The sequence below is a fragment of the Nipponia nippon genome, unplaced genomic scaffold (assembly GCF_047370975.1).
Source record: "Nipponia nippon isolate SJK-2023a ecotype South Korea unplaced genomic scaffold, ASM4737097v1 scaffold_1, whole genome shotgun sequence".
Taxonomy (NCBI): Eukaryota; Metazoa; Chordata; class Aves; order Pelecaniformes; family Threskiornithidae; genus Nipponia; species Nipponia nippon.
The window spans coordinates 47,521,110-47,537,383 of NW_028262290.1; the positions used below are offsets into that span (position 1 = coordinate 47,521,110).

The window sequence follows — 16,274 nt, forward strand, 5'->3', positions numbered from 1 at the left end:
TGGTCTGAAGAGTGACCTGGCTTGCTCCATACTCAAAGCCATGGTGATAGCCTATATTAAAAGAGAATTAGTGATCCAGGTTTTTGGTTTTGTTATAGCCTGAGTTAAGAGAAAAGTATAGTTGGATAGTCTTTTTTTTTTTATTGATTACCATGATGACCTGTATGTCTGAGATGCAGTTTTCTTTCTGATGTGTAACACTACACCGAATTAGGAACCACAGGATTGCCACTTCATCGTTGTATTCTTTCAGTTTCTTTGCATTCACTAATGCAGAGAGGGAAGCCTTACTGCATTGTTTGAAAACTGGAAGAGTCTGGAGCAAACCTGTTGTTGTTGGGGCTTGTTTTCTTGCCAGCCTTGATGGAATGAACTTCTACTAACTGCCCAGATAAGGAAAACCTATCAGTGCAAGATTGATGGGTATGCTAATACAGAAAAACAATGTACAAGAAGAGTATTTCCCATTCATGCGTTTTCCATTAACATGAGGCTATCAAGGTTGCAAAAGAGCTTTGGGTGGGAGTGGTTGTAAGGAGCACTGAGGTCTCTTACTGTCTTTTCTGCCTATTCCTTGTGAGTTGATAAACTCTCTTGGGCTTAGCATTTTGCCCTCTGTATTCATGGTTAGTTTAGACTATGGACTAGCGACCTGAGTTTCGGAGCTGATACATGTCTGCCGCTACCTTTGAAGTGAGCAGGATTTAGGTATGTTGATGGGTATTCAGCATCTGCGAAAGCGAAGCCACTTATATGAGTTCTTAAATTCCTAGGTTGGTGTGCCTGAAGGAAACAGTACAAGTTTGAAAATGTTGACTTTAAAATATACTTTGGTTTCCAGTCTTGTAAGTAGACAAAATAAATTTCACACCACATGGGGTACCCAGGAACTTAATTAAGGTGAATTAACTGTTTTAAAATCTTTGCAGAACAGAAACTGCAAGGTGTGCGCGGAATAATAACAACATGTGTATGTTCATCAATGAGAACTAGAGTTTTGGATTCTAGGTATAAGAAATGCTTTCGGGATAAGGTATGGATAAGTTTATCTCAGCTTTTGCCATGACATCAGCCTGCCTGGTCATGGTTAACGTTATTTTAGCCTTCCCTGACCAGGACCCACTACTGTTAATTGAACACAAGATGATCATAATAGCCTTGCTAGGGACACTGTGAACCACAGTGTGTAACTGAATAGTGTAGTGCACTGTGAAATAAGGACTATGATAAGAGAGTGTTTCAGATATAATGCAGAGCGTTTCACATGGTAATCTTGAGTTATCCAAATAGCAAACATGTAATAATGCAAGAACAGGAGAAACTTCATCTTGCGAAAGTATTACACACATTTTTAAATCCTGCCTTCATCGTAGTGTTTCACTGAATTGCATTTTTATTAATATTTGGAAAAGTCTTCTGCGTATATGCAGTGATCATTTCCATGTTTTTCATATTTTAGAATGTATTTTAAAATTTTAACAGTACTACTCAGTGCAATATGAAACACAAATATAATGTAATAAAGAAATTTTCTTTTCAAAACCTAAAAGGTAGCGATTCACACCAAAACTTAAAAAGCAGAATTGGCTCCAAGAAAACACATCAGTTTAAAACACGCATATCTTGAGTCACTGTATTATCTTTACTTGGCTCACTGGAAGAGCTCTCAATATAGACGAATTAGATACTTTGAGTGAAAGAACCCATCTCCTCTTTGCCATGTGAGAGTTCCCTGTGCTTTTGTAGAGACTGTGCTGGCTATTAAGTTCTTACTAAACTTTTATTAAGGGCTTCTGTTCATGCTACTTCCCATTTTAAACATGTAAAAATACTAAATATTTTTTAAGCATTCCCATATAGCAGTGCTGCTCCTTCTCAAGAAACAGTAGCTTCTCAGATTGTTTAGCTGAAAAAGTAATGTTAAGGATAGTTGCAGCTGCCAAAGTCTGGAAACTCAGAGTTACATCTGACATTTCATTCTTCACCTTAACTATTGAGCCTTGGCCATTCATTGGTTTTTCACAGTGCTTTGGAGTTAGAAGGGAGTTTTACAGATGAAAGATGAAAATCAAAATAAACTCCTTTATCAAGTAAACCTTGCAAGGGCATTCTGAATTTTACAATACACAGGGAGTTGATTGTGATATAACATACAACACAAGAGAGTTGGAATAAACAATTTATTCTCTATCGTTAGGGATGGCCATGCATAACTGACTTATGGCTCTGGTTTGCTCTGCCACTTGTTACGTGTGCAGTCATCCCTAACTCATACCAAAAATAGTTTATCATACTCCTGTGTTGCATCATTTTTATCAAATGTTCTTTCATTAAAAACTTTATCGGGGACATTGAACATTTCAAGACGCTGGCAATGCTTACGAAAGCTTTCCCCAGAGCTTGGTCTCACTGAGTGGAGTCAGTGCTGACAGTGATCATGAGACGGTTCCCAATGTCCTGCACAGATACAGTCTGGTGGGCAGGTAACAGTCATCGTTTGACAGTACGTAGGAGGTTCAGCGCAGAAGTCAAAGGCTGGCTTGTCAGAAGGACTGAAGGACTGCAGGGGCTCCCCCCAGGTCGGGAGCAAAGCAGGGGGTAGGACAGCGTGGGAGAATATTGCAGTGGCACTGCCCCTGGAGTGAGGGTTTCATTTCCTCCGCTGTCAATTCAGGACCTTCCCTGAGCCCTAAATCCATTTAAAAACAAACAAGGCCATCTGCCAGATAATTCCCCAGCCATCCTCGTGATAGATGTATCTGCAGTCTGTAGTTGTCTTTTGGATAGCCATTTGAAAGGTTTTATTCCTAAGCATCGTGTGGATCGAGCCTTCAGCTGCGTGCTCCCTTCCTGAAGGAGGTTCTTTTTGAGTAGTGTGTGTCTACAGCACAACATAGTTCATTTTGCCCAGTCTTCTGAAGAGAGAATGCAATCCTGGTACAAATCTAAACTGGTGGGTCCCCAAAACTGTCTAGGCAATAGTTGGAGCTAAGCCACTGGTGTGCCTCGTGGTAAAGCACCCGCTGCCGGCGTGCACTGCTGAGATTGGAGCTCCTGGGCGGTGGTTTTACCCCACGGCGTGCAGTTGTGGTGGTGGGCTTTGGTTCCTGGCATTCTGTACCTTTCTTGGCCAGGAGTGTTTGCTGCAGACTGACACACAGATTGCTACAGTGATGTTGCCGTGCTTGGAAAAACGTTGGTGTTTGGCAAAGGTGCTTTCCATCAAATGCATGGTCTCCCTGCACATGCGTTCGTATCGATGCATTTTTTCCAGGCTATGTCACCTTCCTGCTTCACGGGAACATTTTGAGTGTAGACCTTTATTTCAGCATTATCACACCCAAGCTTAGTATAACCGATGAAAGTTCAATTATATGCGAAGTGACTATTAAAGCATCAGGGCTCATCTGGGGGTCTGAGCCTCCCCTCCCCTTTTCACTTCCAATTGTGCTAAATCCCTTAATGTTGCAAAGAAATCGTACATTCATCAGGTGGAGTGTTGGAGGCCAGGGTGCAGATAACCGCTTTTACTGCATATGAGACATTGCAGTCCTGTTCTTAAGAACTGCCAGGCAGATTGGGAATCACGGTCACGCTTAATAGCAGCGAATTGCCAGCTCTTGATGGGTGGGTAGTCACTCCTTTCAGTGGTTGCCCCCTGGGGGAGAAGGTAGAAAAACAGAGGGAGGGAATTAGAGTGACTTTGCACAGCTGAGCAGGTTCATGCCGCTGGATCAGTGGCAAGCACTGGCAGGGCTCCACTCTGGGGAGGCTCACAACAACATCACAGTCTCATTTTTACCAATTGGTGTTGCTATAGCCAGTGGTGCACAGGGGGAGAGCAAAGAGAAGGGGGGGACCCGGGGGGGAGAGTGAAAGCAAGAGTCTGGATTAAACAAACAAAAGTGCTTGTAAGTAGCATTTAACCCATAACCATTAGCCCAGTGCTGCTAATTGTACTAAACTATGTATCTGAAGTTCAGTGTGTGATTAAAGAGTTGGCTCACAAACTCTCTGCATAACCTTAATTTTTTCAAGGTTCTTTGAGTGTAGAATGGCTTATAATAATGATTTTGACTAATACGATTTTTGACATGCAACTTTAATGCTTAACCTTAGTACAACTCCAGAGCATTTCATGTGTATTCAGCTGTAAAGAGTGATGATTTAAAGGGATAATATAAGAAAAAGGTCGTTCTAGAATGAACCTCTAACAAATTGCATAAAGGAAGCTTATTATTCCATGAGTAGAGAGATATGCAGCTTTTCTGATCATTTTTCTGCTTGGTTCAAAAAATTGTTGAGACATGATTGGGGAAAGAAACACAAAAAATGAAATAGAAAACTGCAAGCAGTGAACATTCTTTTGATGGTTATGATTTTGTTGCCACTAAAAATACTCCTCAGTAATGTGGTTGTTCATCTTTCCTCTTGTTTTGGGTGAAGAATTCGTTCCAATAAGAAAATGCTGTTATTGGTTGGAGGATTGCCTCCCGGACCTGACCGGCTACCCAGCAATTTGGTTCAGTATTATGATGATGAAAAGAAGACATGGAAAATACTGACAAGTAAGTGGTTTATTTTTGTACAGTTGTCTTGATGAATTTAAAAACATGGTTAATTAAATTAGACACTTTATTGATTTGTTTCTCTTCAGAGGTTTGTTTATGTATCACAGGGGGCTTCACAATGGAGCAATAAATTGAGATTGCAGAAGATGCTAATTTTATAATAGGATAGGCCTAAATTAACATTGGCTTAAAATCATTCCAGTAAGTTTTTTAAGTAAACTTGTAAGTCTTTCATACTGCAACATGAATACATGCATATTTATGTACATAGGAATAAAATCTGGTTTAGGGAAAAAAAAAAAGGCAATGTTCGAGACAGTTTTCTCAGACTCAGATCCCTGGTAAGCCATAGTACTAGAGCACACCTTTGATTCTCTTTTTGCATTTTCATTTCCTTCTTCCAGCTTTATCTGTTGTCCACAATCATTAAAGAAAGGTTTCCTCTGTACTGCTCTGCGTCCATTGCTGACAGAAGCATTGGTGGAATATATCAGCTACAAAAAACAGTGCACGGAGGCGCCTATCACAAAATTCTTTCCCACCTTCTTTTAAAGGTTGATTGTGTTTTAGAGTAAGTATTCTGCCTCGAGCATCGAGATTTGGAACTTATTGTTATGTTGGTTGCGATTCCCAGTCTGACTTGGTCATGGAATCAAATCATAGCTTCTTGAGTGCAGCAGGCTGTGTGTGCATTAGTCCCCTTGTGGCTAAACTGGCTGCATTGGTCAATAAAACTAAATTTTAACTGTCAAAATTGCCCAAAGCAGTATAGATAAAATAATAAATGAGCAATTTTGATCCATAAATCAAAGCCATACTTCTAAAACTGGACAACTGGTAAAACCTGGATTTCCTAATAGACCTGCTTTTTTTCCCCAGTAAAATACATTTTACAGAATTCTGTTCTTCATCCATTATCCAAAGCCCTTTAATGGGATACATCCACATTAATATCGTATGCACAGGTTAGGATGAAAAATAATTAAAAAGACTGCTATGATGCAGGACTTGAAATGATGCCTTTGTAAATTGCTTTCTCCCACGGAAAATTTAGGAGCCTTTCTGAAAGTGCTGCAACATAAAAACTGCTTAGGTATAGGTGCCCTGAACTAATAGTTGAGGGTATTGTGTAAGAATGGCAGTTACAAAAAGTCATATGAACTGTACATCAGAAAAGTCTCCAGCATCTGTACTAGGGAACATACTTTGCTTCACATTTTTCAGAATAATAAGATACAATATTCACCTCTGTACGCTACTTCTAAGAAAATTTTGAAGATGGTAAGTCAGTGAAAAAGCAATGATATTATGTAAGGCAGAAATGTCCAGGATTTTTTAATTTGCTGTGTCTAACCCAGTGGCTCACCAGAATAGGCAGGAGAAATGGATCTCTTGCTTCAAGGTCTGAACTCTCCACTGAATTGAAGTAAAAAACTTTATTCTGAGTCTTACCTTTCTGTAGATGTCTCAGATTTTGTAAGAATGAAATTTATTCTGTTCTTAGTTACTTACGTTGTGATGCTGTCTCCAAGACTGTGGGAAACTGGACCCAGAGGCATGATACCTAAATGCTCTGGTTAAAAATCCATTGCTAGTATTTGAATAACACCACTGTGTATGGTGGTGTTGAGAGGTGTTTCTGAATAATTTTATGTAATTTTATCAAAAGAATGTAGTCTTTTCTGTGTTACCTCTAACAAATAGTAACAAATAGTAAACAAAAATTCTCTTTCCATTCTGGTTAATGCACATAACCTTCTGTGCTGTGATTAAAAGATAATGCGTCTGTTACAGTCCTAGCTAGCTCATGTTCAAGCACTTGATGCTCAGCACTGGAAGTCCTGAAGGTCCTAGGATCTGTTTCAGTGTCAGCTGTCTAATACACAGCCCTCTCGTGACATGAGTAATCCTGTTCTTACCAAAACTGCTAGAAAAGGATGCCTTCTTGGCCTGGACTACTGTTTGAGGATGTCTTTTCACACTGAAAAAGACTAAATGTTAATAAGCGTGATTTCTTAGAATTACTACTCACCAAATGGTAGCAATAATTATTTTTTTAAAAAAGTTGAAACAAGAGTTTCAAGTATCCCCTGCTTTATTTTCTAACTTGATATAAGAGAGGATGGGCAGTGGAGGCAAATTGGAGTAGAACTTCTGTCCTGTCCTTTCCATAAAACACTGAAGGACTATACAGCATAGGAGTGCAGGGCTTTAAGAGCTGTGACGGAGCAGTTTTAGGGAAGACCACAAACTAATCACATTATAACATGGTGATAGTTCAGTGCAGTCATGGTGGTGTATCAACATACTATGACATTTACGGTGTGTAGGAATTTACGGACATTGTTCTGTCTTTATTTTTCATATATTTTTTGCAAGTTAGGAAGAAGTACATTTATTTCCTTCCTTTACCCTTTTACCTCTCTCCCAGTCCATCGTTTTGGAAAATGATTGGTGTGTTTATTCTTATCAGAGATGTACAATCCGCAGCAAAAGAGGAAGATTTTTTTCTTTTCTGTTTCTTTTTCACTTGTTTAGACAGTGCTGTCAGCTCTGATGTTGCAGTTCACCCCCAGCTCATCAGTGCAAATGAGGAGTTTGCTCCCTAGTGAACGGGGACAGAACAAAAGCCGTGTCCTGCTCATAAGGTTCTGTGGTGGGAAGAATCTTAGTCCTTGTAGTCTGGTATTTTAGGGTGTTCTATCTTCCTATCACCTTAGGTCTATTTGATTTCTTCCTGTACTAGCAAATGTTTACAAAGACTTTTCTTTACCCTTCTGCCCTCCAGTAGACTCCCCCATGCACCAACAAAAAGGCAGGCTTTGCACTTAGAGGCTTAGTGGTCCAATGTAAATGTGCACAGAAATTGCCCTTTCCCTCCTCCAAACCTATCTACATTACTCATTTTCTGCTTTCTGTGCCAGTGGCATTTGGGGGTAGGGAAGGTGGGAAAGGAGCTTGCAAGCACTTAGTCCTGGGTGCAGTGGCAAGGCCGTTGAGGAGGAGATGGATGAGAGGAGACTGAATCTCCTCTTGTCACCCTCCACTGAGAGGAGGCCCAGAAGTTCCTCAGCAGGGCCTGCAAACCTGTTTGAGAGGAAGCTGTTTGCCTCTTGCCTTTTTCCTTCTCAGCATGGAGAGTGGCTGTTGCAACCACTCAGTTGCTTAGGGCTCTGTGTCCTGCCTTGTGTGATGCATAAGGAACAGGAGAAGATCAACCATCAGAAACTACTGACTCCATGTAAGCCGTGGCACTGCAGTTGGAGCTATGAAGACAGTTGCAGGTGGAACAGCACAAGCTATCGAGTATGACAGCTCGGCAGAGTAGCAATCTCATTTTGTTCCCGCGACAAGACTAGATCTATTGGCAGGGGATACTGCCCACCTCTCTCTGCCTGGCTAGCCAAAGCACCAAATGCATCAGTACTAATGGGAGTAATTCTAAAGGTATCAGGAAAACAACTTGCCTTGTTCATAGATCCAGAAGAGGAGGGGAAGCATGCACCCATTTCCAATTTTTTAATGTCATCATCTATAGGCAAGAATGCTATGGCTCAAGGGATCGGTAGATTTTTCACAGTCTAGTATTACTGTGTATTTTTCCTGCCTGGTATTTCTCAGAGTTATTTTTTTCTGTGTTGGCAACAAAGAAGAGAGACAGAATAAAGAAAGAAAAGAAGAAAGTACGTGGCATTTTACAAACATTTTCTGCCACCTAATTTTACTTGATGTGGGCACAACCCTAATCTAAGATTCGTAATGTGCCCGTTGCTGTTTAATTTGAAACACTACTTATTGCATAGTTGTGCCTGAGAAAAGTAGAGGCTTTTATAGACTGTATGGCAAAGTACAGTGAACAGCACTGCGTGGTTTCTTCTCAGGCTTGCCTACACGTGCACGAACACCAGTTCATTTTTTAACTGGGTGCTACCTATGTTACATGGCAGCAACAGGCTACCACTGCCAGTGACACAAACCGAAGGGCTGATGGGTGTTTGATGGTCCTTAGTAACAGCAAAAGTTCTGCTCTATTAATGGGATTTCCTTGTGCCACGGTATTTCACAGTCCTCATATCTACTTACTGGATGTGGGGCAGTGGGGGGGTGTCTCTGTGTCACCACCTCATGCCTCACTGCTCAGAACCAGTCACTGCTGCTTCGGGTTTAATTACCAGCTACGGTCCTGCCAGGAGTCCTTGTTTAATCCTAGAACTCCTTTGGTTGTTTGTTTTAACTGCAACGTTTAAGATTAATTAAACTTTAAGGAAATGAAACAATGTTTTGTTTGTTAGAATTATTCTATAATAATTGCAAGTTTCAAAATCCAGAGCCTATAAAGATTTTTTGTGTTCAGAATTGCATAGCTCTCCCAAAAACCCTACTGCTAAGGCAATGATGTATTACTTTCACTTTCATTATATGTTTTTAATCAGAGCGTGACTTCACACTAGACAAAGCGATGCTTTATGCATGGTCTCCCTTGTTTTTTGCTAAAATCTTTTGACATGATTAATTTTACTTTAATGCTTTTGTCTTGTTGTAATGGTAAGGATGATGGGTATAAACCAGGGCAAAAAATACATGCTTTTCTGTCATAATGTCTCTAAGCATTTAAAAAATATATTAAATGAAAGAAAAAAATATCACAAGAGACTGATCCAACTGGAATTAAATTTCTTGCTACATGAACAGAGAATGCAAGAAATAAATAAAAATGATGCAGTCATTGTTTTAGGGTTTTTTTTCCCCCATAGCAATGTATCCATCTGTCTGATTAGAAGCAATGAGTAGGAGAGAAATTGTGTCTTCAGATTTCTAGGTATGCAGTGAATCCTCCCTTCAATGCAAAATTCCTTTTTCTCTAAAGCACAAAAAGGTGAAATATTGGAAACGTTACTGAACTCTTACATGGCACGTTCCATCCATGTGAAGCTGCAGCTGCAGCAGATCTTTCTTTCATATCAGTACTTTGTTTTTCAGTAAGATGCTAATTGTAACATTCCTTAACCTCCCTAGCTAACCACATCATCTGTGTAAACCACAGAGAGGATTCAATGAGCATCAAAATAGTGGCAAATACATGTACGGGCAATAATGCATTTATGCTTAGGTATTGTGCTAGGTTTGGTTTTTAATCCAATGTCATTGTCCAATGAAAAGTATAATACAGGCGATATATTTGGATAGGAAAGACAGGGAAATGTCTAGAAGGTCACCAGACTGGAGAGTTTAGTCAGGATGATCAGCACCTCATTTCTGGTTACTTCTTTTCCTAGTTACTCCTTAGTCTTATTTTAGTTATCTTGACCTTTCTACCCTTTGCTAGGTATATTTATGTCTGCTGTGTTTCATCCATGTGTAAGGACAAACAATGAATCAGGCACTTCGATTTCCTTCTCCATCTCTCTCCTTCATGCCAGCAGCAATCACACAATATCAAGGAGTTGTCATTTATTTGTCTTCCTCTGACTCGCTGATCATAGCAAGCAGCTGGTAACCTTTTCATCCTCGATGCTCTGATAGAAGCGGTCCGTCTTCTCCTTCCTTCCCCAGGTTGGCTGTGCTCTCATTTTCATGTGAGGCAATCTCCACTGCGGGTAGTCTGGTCTGAATACAACGTCTTTGCATTTCCGCCTTTTTGACTTTTTAAATTTCCCTTGAATATGTGCTGTGACAGTAAGGCCTCCTGTACAGCAGTCTTCCGTCTTCAGTAACAACACTTTGAGTGTCAGCCAGCACTTAGGCATACTGGTGGTTCTAGAAACCCTTTCAGCATCATTATTTATGCATTTTACCCACAGGGGAGTCAAGTAAAAGGCAAGTAGAATGGTTTGCTTCGTATCATAGTCAGCATCAGAGAACCTGGGTCACTCCACTCCCCAGCCTACATCATTTCTGCTGGCATAGGTTGAATTTCTTTCTCTTCTGTTTTCTTTGGCAATTCTCGGATGCTCAGTTGCATCAGCCTTTCCTATACAGAACGATATTTTGTCCTTCCTGGGTGAATTAATAGCAAAAGTCCTGTTCCTCTGTTTTTCTGAAATGGCTTTGGAGTCACTAAGAGCTTCACGGTCCTTCATGTGTTGGAATGCTTTATCCAGTTTTCTCTTTTCCAAGTTGGTTACTTACAAGACAGTACGATTTATGTGCTCACATCAGAGATTCTTGGGAGAAATTTTCAAAGGCATAAATGTCAGTTTAAGTACCACTAGGTGCCTAGCACATGTTGTGCCTTTGGAAATGTTACATCTTTTAAGTAAATTAATTCATCCACTGTAGAGCTTTTACTTTTTAGAAGAATGATAGTGTGTTAGAAGCAAGGTTTCCTCCTTCAATTTACCCCCAATCAATTGGTAACTGAATAAAAGTAGTGTTTGCAAAAAGTGAGTCAAGTCAGATGGACAGGTTGAATGTCTTGACATATGCCAGTTATAATTTCTTCCTCCTTTTCTTGTCACTTGTGAGAATAGTGCACACTTATGTTAATCAAAAATGTGTCTTGATGGACACTTCTTGGCAGCCCTGATAAATTTCATCTCTCTTACTCCATTTATCCAGCAGTCGGGGATGGTGCAGCTACTGCTTCAGTGCTGTGTCGAGGATGGTTTCAGCACTGCATTGAAAAGCTTGAGCAAGCATTAGCATATTGTTAAGGCAGAAGTCTTGATATTGTCCACTAGGCAGATTTAATAAATGTGGTAGATGTATGTAGAAGTTGTACATGTACACATATGCACATGCTTTTATGTATCTTCCTCCTTGAATAAACACATCAATTGTATTAAAAGCTAATTTTAAACATAAATTCCGTCTATATTTTCCATTCTTATATCTAGGCCTTTTAAAAAGGTTCAAAACCAGGAAAATACAGTCACAGAAGAAGAGAGATTCATACACAGGAAAGCTGACTGATCAGTACGACTAGCCAACTTTAAGCCTGGATTTAGGAGATTTATTCAATGTGGTCAGACACATTGCCAATAAGCCACATGCTTTACACATACAGGGAAGCGAGAATATAGAAGTGAGAAACAGAAATACAGTGAAGAGTATTTTTTTCACATGTGACATACTAGAGGTTAGCCACAACTCCCATTCTGAGGATGATGCATGGGAATTCAACCATGCAAGTGCCATTAATGGTGCACGCCTGCGTATCTAAGAGCAAGACAGAGCTCTAAGAATGAGTGAAAATGTAGCATGTTCTCACAATGAATGCTGTATTTGTGCCTTAAATATTGTTTTCTTCTGCACTACCATTTGAGATAACTTTCAAGAAATGTCAGCTCTCTTTCTGTACATTTTTCTTTTTGATTACAATGTTGTTAGCTTCTGCTTTTACACAGGTGTTACTTGACTGTGTGTATCTTTTGTGATAACCTCTGTACTCTGTTCCTGGCTTGACCAAACAACCTGTTCACTTCACCTTAAGAGAATGAAGGGCTAGTGTAAGTAAATGATTTGCTTTTTTTATCATTTCAGTTGAGACTTTCTGCTTATTTATGAAGCAGATGATTGTTCTGCATATTCCCCTCTTACTTGTAACTGTGATGTATTGTAAATTCTGGATAGCTTTCTCTTCCCTTATTCGCAGTCCCTTCATATCTTGCTGTGCTGTGTCTTTGAAACGGCCAGTCTTATCACTGCATTCAGTCTGTTTGGGCTAACAGCCTTCAATAGCGTTTCAGCTTCTCTTGGCTGCTTTCTGCCCTTTGTTATGGACTTGTGAACACCCACCTCTCTGGAAACCAGGCTGTTCATTTTCTTCCACATACACAAAGGTGCCTGAATCTACTCACCTGCATCCTCAGAAGCTCCATTGGCAAAAGGTTGCTTTCAGGTAGAGTCCAGAAGTGTCACCCAAATGTCCTGTTTGCTGCCTCTGCTCAGCCAGGACCGTTTGTGGTTGAAAACCTGAGTGGGACAAGAGAACAAGGCACAGCCCCGTTCCAAGACATCCTTAGGCAGGGGACTGAGACGGTGCAGAGCTGAGCTGTGGGTGGCTCCAAGTAAGAAGGCAGCAGGTGTAAGACAGGTGAATTATCAGATGATCTGTACCTTTTCCACAGCAGATGCTGATGTCAGGCTTCTGTGGAGACGTCTTACAAAGAAAGCTGCTGGTTCCTGGAGATGCCGCTCCCTGCTATATCCTTGCAAGTACATCAAATCCTTTGACTCAAAACCTTCCTCCTGGATCACAGAACTTACCTTTTTCTACCTCATCTTTCAACTTGAGTTATGCATCGTTACAGATGGCTTGAGGATGACCGTTCCATTTTGCAGCAACTTCTACAGCTTTGTTCCAAGGCAAAATGAAAACAAATGCCTTCAAATGTTTTTGCAGACCCAGTGTTGTATCATAATGTCCCTTCTGATCTCAACAGCTCTTGTGGGGTGGGGAAAAGGCAGGCAGTTGAAGTTCGAGTCCCTGCTTTGCTCAAGTCAGAGTACAATTTTTCAACTTAGGAATCTCTCGTGTATGTCCCAATGGATATTTCACAGTCCCACCAAAGAAAGTTTTGTCCAGCTTTGCAAGGCTAACTGCAAACCAGAAACTGTGTAACTACAAATAACAAATTGCTATGACTTCACTGGTAAACTCAGGTGAGCAACAGAGCATAGGTACTTGGGCTTAATGCAGCCCTAGAGGGTCTGCAACATTTTGAGTCCTCTTAGCCTGTGGGCATCATGTGTCTGCTATAAACACACATACCCTGGTACAGTAGGAACTGGGAGCTGCCTTGTCCTGTCTTCTGTCCAAAGCAAGTGTCTCACCTGGCTAGATACAGATTTCAGTAAAGTCACATAATTTCTAGTAAAAGGAAATATTGTCAAAAATGTTCTCACCAGATCTGTTTGTGTTGGTGTCCCAATACTATTTGGCCACTGTCTCTAAAAAATCAGCCATCTGGAATAACTTCCACACAAAATTGTGTGGCATTGTGTGAATTTAGTGCTCACTGCAAACATGGCTTTCTGTTTCTTAGATGATTTCAGGTAAAATTTATGTGTTTATTCTTATCTAGTAGCTCTGGGATTTATGTAGCATTAATGGGAGCTAGGCACGTATGGAGATGAAAATGAACTCTGGTGCGTTTCTAGTTACTTGCTTTAGAAAGCATTCCCTTTTTCCAGTATCTAATGTGACATTTTATTTATGTACAGATGGGTTGCAAACAGGATGGCAAAGAACCGCTAGCTGGGCAAAATGTAATCATAAAAAATTCTCATAGAAATCCTCAGACTTTCTTGAGAAATTGATATATGGTTTATAAATTTTCTCCTCTCAAATGTTCCTAAAACAAAAGGCAGTTTCCTTCCAAGAAGTGTTTTGTACACAAGTATTTGCAATACAGATTTCAGAAGCCTGCCTTAGCTTTCTCAGTATTCTAAGGGCTATTAATGGCAAGAGGTGTGCATTTTGCATCCTCAACTTTATTTGCTGTTGTATGTCCTTATTGCGTTGTGGTGGCTCATTGTTTGTAGGAAGTCGTTCTCTTTTCAGTTCTCCTCTATTTTCTCACAGCTTGTTAAAGTTCTTTTCTTCCTTTCCTTCCCCATCCCTTTCCCCTTCCCTACCTGCCCCCCTACTCCTGTACCTTCCCTCTGTTTAAGACAGAAATAAAATTTATTACAGACTTGTGCGGGTTTTTTTCTAAGCTTTCTGTCTCATACCAGGTGTTGTATGAGCTACTGCTCTCGTTTAACTGAATGCTGGAGTAAGTATCTGCAGGAACAGACTAATACATCTTTACGGGGATGGTTTTTGGTATGTTGTTTTGTCCTATTTATATATTGTGATTCTACTCCCAAATGGGGATTGTGCTACTATAGGGTATGCAACTGCAGAATGACTGTTCACACTGAGAAAAGAAGTGTTAACAAATTGAATAGTAATGAATTAACCTGCAGAAAAAGCATTTTGCCCTAGTACACAGAAACCCTGCATAACTAGAGCATATAATTTTAAATGAAGCAGGCTCTAGGAATGCCTCAATGGGTGTGATGTCGACAGTGGCTCATAATTCATGGATATGAATTATGGCTGAATATCAGGAAAAAACTTCCTGACATTGAGATCTATTAGGTTGTGGAATAATCTCCCATGGGAAATGGTGAAAATCCCATTGCTTAAGATCAGACTGAGCACTAGGAAAGGTACAAATCCTGGCCTGGCTTCAGTCTTTTAGGGCAAATGAATTAATTGCTTTAACATATGCCTTCCCATCAATCTAGACAAGCAATGTCCTCTAGTATTTGCCAGACAGGAGCAACACAGGCAGCAGTAGTACGAGCTACCTGACCTTGCCCCATGACTGTGCCCCCTCTGTTCGTGGATAGATCACCCCCAAGGGTAAAAAAAAGTGTGACTTTGAGCTCCCCCAAGAGCTGCCCTGGAGAATTGCTGTGCTGGCTTCATGGGGGCCTTCGCTTGGGACCTGGGGCTCCCTGCTCAGCTTGCAGCTCTGCTGCCGGGGTACTCAAGCCCAGCCTGTGCACATGGTGCAGGATGCCTCCAGTCCTTCACCTACATCTCTTCCAGTGCTGCCCTGTCACTCCTACTGCTCTTGTGAGTTACTTAAATTAATGTGCATGAAGGGGTGGGAGGTGCTATCACAGTCTCCCAGAGCAGTCTCTTTATACCAGGACACCAAGGCAGGGTGTTGAATACAGTAGGTCATGTCACAAGAGTGTTGAGGGTGCAAGGCCTAAGCAGGTGGTGTCGGTGGACTGGGGTGAGTGGCAAAAGCCCAACATGGGGTGGTCTTGTCCATAGTGCCTGCGGGGAGCAGTGTGTGAAATAAGCTGGGCAGTATTTTTCGCATGGAGGGGGCAGCTGGTTTCCTACTGAGGTGCCCTGAGCTAACCTGCATCCACATGAACTTTCAGACTAGATATAAGGAAGAAATTTTTTACAATGAGGGTAGTGAAACACTGGAAGGGGTTGCCCAGAGAGGTGGTAGATGCCCCATCCTTGGAAACATTCAAGGCCAGGCTGGATGGGGCTCTGAGCAACCTGATCTAGTTGTAGATGTCCCTGCCAATTGCAGGGGGGCTGGACTAGATGACCTTTAAAGGTCCCTTCCATCCCAAAGCATTCTATGATTCGATGATTCTGTGATTCTATGAACTGCACGTGAGGGCTAAGGCATGGGAGCGAGCCTGGCAGCCCAGCCATTTGGCACGAGAAACCCCACTCAGGCTTCTTGGGAGCTGGTGAGAGGAACAGCGAAAGGGAATTTGCATCTTTTCCACCATGTGAACATCTGTTATCTGTGAACCCAGGTAAGCCTACCTGGCTGCTCACTGAGCTCAGCAAACACCCAGACCTTCCTGTGGCTGATGTGAGCCTGTCATTTTCAGTACAAATAATCTGTGACTGAATCATTTTGAAATTTCCCATTTTGTTGCAAGTAGGTAATGTATTTAAAGCACACAATTTAGCTTTAATTTAGGGGGAAAAAAGTCTTCAACTCTGAGATGGCTACAGCTACAACTATTAAATCATGCTTGTTTCCTTGTGAGTAAAAACTAACTAGATGCAAGTGGAGTGACTGTTTTGCAGTGATGACAGTAACCAGCACCTTAATGTACACGGGTAGGCCAATGCTTTGAGTTCTGGTTATTTAAAAAAAGGGGGAAAAAAAGAGAGGGGAAAAAAAAGGTTTGACTTGAAACTAGGAGATGATAAACACTTCTCCC

General features: G+C 41.0%; 1 protein-coding gene across 26 annotated transcripts in view; it reads left to right on the forward strand.

Annotated features, from left to right (window-relative positions):
- KLHL14 (kelch like family member 14) overlaps nt 1-16,274 on the forward strand; it is a 136,579-nt gene that overhangs the window by 57,571 nt on the left and 62,734 nt on the right. For 25 of the 26 annotated variants that reach the window (XR_015703968.1, XR_015703958.1, XR_015703959.1 and 22 more), the window contains one exon: nt 4,447-4,568. Coding sequence is in view for 2 of the 26 variants with exons in the window: in XM_087754165.1 (XP_087610291.1) it covers nt 4,447-4,568 (122 nt within the window). In the remaining 24 variants the exon portion in view is untranslated. Of the gene's footprint in view, nt 1-4,446; nt 4,569-12,643; nt 13,176-16,274 lie in introns of all 26 variants that reach the window. The other variant, XM_087754175.1, reaches the window with a different exon arrangement.